Here is a 5490-nt window from a genome sequence, read left to right on the forward strand (position 1 = left end):
TGAGAGTAAAAGAGTAGGAGAAAGTGAATCTAGATGTAAATATAGATAAGTTGAAAATAGATCTGTATCGATAAAGCAGCTACAGATCAACTGAGTCCGGCACAGTAGTGGCCACGAGCACGGAGTACCTATTAAAAAAAAAAAAAAAACTACTAAATTTAGTATGAAGAGCAAATATACTTCTACGCCTACTTGTCCCGTATTCTATGTAAACCTTATGAACCGCGGGACAAATATGCGTAGGACGGCAGTAAAGTTCAATAAAAAGTATAAAGTGATCATTCTAATGATGAATTTTAAATTCATCATCTCTGTTTTTGTTCGATTTTAAATTCGTACCGTCGTTGGGGGTGTTAATAGGTCAAAAAGGCATATGTACGATTTGTTTATTGAGTAACTATCGCAATTTAGCTCCAATCGACTTCAATTTGGTGTGGATGTACTTTGATGGTACATTAACAACTGTTCAAAAAAATAAAGATAAATGTTTATTCACAGCGGCACCACAAGTGAATGAAAAATGACCCAATTTCACCCCATAGAGGGGGTGACATTGGGTCACTGTTATTGAAATAAATTATTTTTGAGAATATGATTGCAAAACCATTCACAGCTGAAAAATATTGATGTAATACGATGCAAACAAGGCGAAAAGATATCTAAGATGTTTGACATGTATGATAAACTCACTTAAAATAACGATTATACCAAAAATTTAAAGAGCTTTGAGAAAAAATATGAGACCCAACATTTATCGTCAAGTTAACAAAAACTTTCTTGTCCCCTCAAATTATCTTCAAAGTCTCATCCCAATTACCATAAAGCCCATTCAGTTCTCCCAAAGGTATACTGAAACAGTGATTATTTTAAACCTTCGCAAATAGTTATATTTCGGTGCGACATTCCTCGATCAACACATTTCAGGCAGATGTTGGCGTCACAATCCCGGTATTGATGAGCTTTCCTTTTCACGCGAACGAATTGTGGAGGTTCGTACAAGATAGATGTTGTACCCATGATTCTGTAATTGTGTGTCATAGAATTTGCTAGGCACTCCCCAGGCTCTCTCCAGAAAGAAGTCGTAGCAACGCCAATTGAAGACGGCCTTAAAGTTGAAGCTGAAATACGTCGAACGATGGTTAATTTTCTATTTACCTAATATAAGGACTGTTTATTTTATAAAGTGGGCACTTTGTGTATGCTGTAAATTTTAAATTTATCAATGAAATTTCAATCGGTTTGCTGTACATTATTTGACTAGTATTGACCAATGTTGTGATAATAAAAAATCTCCAAATTAATTATTTTATACAAAGATATGGAACAACGATTAGAACGGTCGATTTTTGGAGGTTATCAAAATCAATGATTGTGAGAAATTGGTTGGAAAATTCTACAATTTATATTTTTTATTTTCAAAAAAAGCTTGTTCTTCGAAAGCATCATCAATCAGAAGCCTGATGGAAAAAAAACAAGTTATTTTTATAGCAACAATTTACAGATGTAATAAAATCATTTTTCTCCTAAATTTTTTATAGAAAAATATTTTACATATGAGTTGATTTTTTTGGTTTAAAGTACGTCCTGGCGGAAGTGCTAATATAGTATAATATGAAAAATAACTTACGCCCTCATAAAGTTACGTATTTAGTTCCCACGTCACATTCAAAGCACAATAGAAATACAATTGCTTTATTCTTAGAAGAACTTTCAAAGTACATTGACAATCATCAAAATTGGCAACACTGCTGTAATAAAATCGATTTTATTTATCACATATTGTATAATATGTTATTCTGAGATTACCAATTGAAATATTTGGAGAAAATCGTTTACAGTTTGCTGCAGATCGATAAATATGCGTACATGATTTTAAAAGTATGAGACTTTTTAGTAAACTTACCATAAAGAGTAAAATGTATACTTAAGACTGTGGTTTACACTCATGATTTAGCTCTCGTTTATACAAATATAGTTTCTTTAGTAATCTAAACTAGTTTTGAACACGCTATTAACTTTTATCTTTTGCTTAGAGTGAAAGGATGGTGTACAGTCAACTTTCACTCGTTGCACTAAAGCTGTAGCCCACCTAGTGAAAGACTTTCACTAATCGGGCTGAGTTTTGAGCTGTCAATTTATCTAGAACAAAAGAAAATCAGAGGTACCAACATTGATAAAATTCGTTTAATGTCAGAAAGTGACACTTGTCTTCGTTTTAGATGGGCTTTAGCCCACCTAACGGGAGCCCAATTAAAACGAAGTGCAATTAAACATAGTGCAACGAACGAAATTCGACTGTATCAGCAAATTTGGCCATAAATTAATAAATCACTTAAGTTACCTAATGTCAGAAAATGGTGTAATATAATTGATTTTTTTAAAGCTATACCTTTATTTAAATAGTAAAGGATACAAACATACAATTTGTTTATAAAAATAAGAATTTTTGTTTTGCGAAAAATAATGTTAAACTTTGACGAGTTTTTGGAGAAACTATTTAGCTCTTCAACCAAAAGCATTTTCTAAGATCTTATATTTTCATAGCATTGTAGAATAATAGTTGAACAATGCACAGAAAACCGTTTAATACTTTATCAATAAATAAAAAAAAAGATAGAGCATAAACAGTGTCCACTTTATAATGTGAACAGTCCTTATAACAGTTGTTACAGAGTCAACTACTATAAAACAAGTTGTTCAGTGTAGTCACAGACATTCCCAACCATAATAGATCACTAAATAGCAAGATCTCATTCCATAGGTCATAATGAATTCCAACGTCATTCCTGTGCAAACCATATAAGTCCACCCGGACTATGATTCGAAACTAGTTGCATTCGTTACCGTATTTCAGATTACGATCATGAAGTTCATAGTCGTTAGTCTGTTTTTAACGTTGTACTGTACTTTTAGTAATTGTAAATCAGCTACAAAGGATTTCCGTGACATAAATGATACAAGCAATCATTTATCATTGGATGAAATTCTAAAATACGTAGAAGACCTGGTCAAACAGCTGGAAGAATCTATGAAGACACTTATCGATGACATTGAAAAGTGTTTCCCACTGGATGGACAAAAACGACGAGAGATGCCCTTTGTTGATCCGAGAAGTTCTCATTACAGCAGCAGCGAATCTTCCTTGCCGGAATCCAACTTGTGGGATATATTGGAGGAGCTGATGATGGAAACATTGGAAACCGTACGAGATATCATCAAAAGAATTTTAGGCATTCAAGGAGCAACCCGTTTGCTCCACGTGGTATTATGTTACAATTATTTGTTTTAAGGCATAATTCTTGGAATTATGGTTTTTACAGATGAACATGAACGATGGATTTGACCAACAGATCATTGAAGAGAAGGTGGAACAGTTTGCGGTTTATGCTATTGGTCTCCTTAAGAACAGGGTCGAGTTGGATACAGATATTGCAGATCGCTTAGAAGATTTACTGTTACGCGTAAACTAACACTTCAATATTTTCAATTGTCTGCTACAGCAAAAAGATCTTTTACATGCATAAGATAGGTTCAAAAATAGATTTTTAATATCTTTTAAGTTGACATTGGAGAGAGATGACAATCCGGCACAAATATCAAATATCAAATTAGCCATCACATTCGAGAGAAAAAAAATCTTTCATCACATATCTGTGGCCTTTAGGAAATGAGAAGAGATGATTAGTTATGATGACCTTAACCTCTTCATACAGCAATAATGGCAACTTGATTTTATTGAAGGGATGATAATGATTAAGGAATACTATTAGTTAATTATCTCTTTAGCTAATTGCAAACATTATCAATATCTAATGAATTTATCCTCAAAGATCTTGCCAAAAAAAAAACATACATCAACAAAATTCTGGAGGAATTAAGTACGGATGGTCATATGAAGCTAATCATATCATAAAGCTTACCAGATATGTGCCAAAGATTTCTGAAACAAGATGTTTTCGGCCGTTTCAGTCTTAGAGAGCAGCAAGAAAAGTATTGCTTCACTATCCGACGGTTCGGGTAATTTATTTAACTTTTTTCAAGGATTCTAAATTTTTTTTTGAAATTAGATACGATTACATTATTTTGACCCACCCTGTTACTTACAGAAACTATGTTCTCTTGTGTGTATATGGTAGTGCCCTACATACGATAGTCCATACATAATATTGTAATGGTGCCCGCTTTGGCTATTGGGGAAATACGACATTTCTGAAGGTTACGCTGAAGAAAGGATTCGACAAGCACCTCGGGACAAATCTTTACGAAAGCTTTCAAAAAAATAATTTCACAAGTACGTTGCCTAAAATCCCGTCATTAATTTGCAAAAAAAGCTCACCAGTAATTCCCAAAGTGTCTGAACAGGATTTTTTCTAGAATTTAGAAATGTAGTTTATAATTACTTTGTAAAGTTATATCCTTCCAGCGTTGGCCACCTTCTGGATACTGGGTTCGCCGTAGAGTTGGGCGAGCTTGTGGTTCATTCTTCGCCGCCACACACCGTTTTCCTGCACACCGCCGAAGATCGTCCTAAGCATCCGACATTCGAAGACTCCAAGTGCTTGCAGGTCCTCCTCGAGCATCGTCCACGTTTCATGCCCGTACATTTGGTGCGGGTATGATTTTATTTTTGTGGAGGCCATAGTAGGCTCGACTTCCACTGATGATGCGCCTCCGTATTTCACGACTAACTTTATTTGTCAGCCGTCAGCAAGGGTCCAAGGTAGACGAACTCGTCAACCACTTCGAACGTATCCCCGTCTATCGTAACACTGCTACCTAGGCGAGCACTGTCGCGTTCGGCCCCACCAGCTTTCAGGCATCGTTTCAGGCGGATGTACAGGTCTGCCACCTCTTCAAATGTTCGTCCGACAATGTCCATATCATCCGCGAAGCAAACAAATTGACTGGATCTCGCAAAATCGTAACCCGGCTGTTAAGCCCGGCTCTCCGCATAACATCTTCTAGCTCAATATCAAACATCCGACACGAGAGTCCATCGCCTTGTCGTAGTCCACTGCGCAGTTCAAACGAACTGGAATGTTTGCCTGAAACCTGGAAGCCTGAATGGTTCTCCATAGCTCTACGCGGTCAATACTATCGTATGCCACCTCGAAATCGATGAAAAGGTGATGCGTTGGGACCTGGTATTCACAACATTTTTGGAGGATTTGCCGTACAGTAAAGATCTGGTCCGTTGTCGATCGGCCGTCGACGAAGCCGGCTTGATAACTTCCCACGAACTCGTTTACTACAGGTGACAGACGATGGAAGATGATCTGCGATAATACTTTGTAGGCGGCATTTAGAATAGCGATGGCTCGAAAGTTCTCACAATCTAACTTGTCGCCTTTCTTGAAGATGGGCCAAATTACCCCTTCCTTCCAATCCTTCGGTAGCTGTTCTGATTCCCAGATTGTGCCTATAAGCCGGTTCAGACAAATGGCCAGCTTCTCCGGGCCCATCTTTACGAGTTCAGCACCGATATCATCC

At 36.6% G+C, this 5490-nt stretch overlaps 1 protein-coding gene across 1 annotated transcript; it reads left to right on the forward strand.

Annotated features, from left to right (window-relative positions):
• The first annotated feature begins 2816 nt into the window (after positions 1 to 2816).
• LOC5573655 lies at positions 2817 to 3663 on the forward strand. Its single transcript, XM_021853615.1, has 2 exons — positions 2817 to 3262; positions 3321 to 3663. The coding sequence occupies exons 1-2, from the start codon at positions 2864 to 2866 to the stop codon at positions 3468 to 3470; spliced, it is 549 nt and encodes a 182-aa protein (XP_021709307.1). The 5' UTR covers positions 2817 to 2863; the 3' UTR covers positions 3471 to 3663.
• Positions 3664 to 5490: the final 1827 nt, after the last annotated feature.

The sequence above is a fragment of the Aedes aegypti genome, chromosome 3 (assembly GCF_002204515.2).
Source record: "Aedes aegypti strain LVP_AGWG chromosome 3, AaegL5.0 Primary Assembly, whole genome shotgun sequence".
Taxonomy (NCBI): domain Eukaryota; kingdom Metazoa; phylum Arthropoda; class Insecta; order Diptera; family Culicidae; genus Aedes; species Aedes aegypti.

Coding starts and splice junctions, on each gene's coding strand:
- LOC5573655 (XM_021853615.1), top strand. CDS start 2,864: ATGAAGTTCATAGTCGTTAGTCTGTTTTTAACGTTGTACTGTACTTTT. Junction 3,263..3,320: donor CAACCCGTTTGCTCCACGTG/GTATTATGTTAC, acceptor TGGTTTTTACAG/ATGAACATGAACGATGGATT.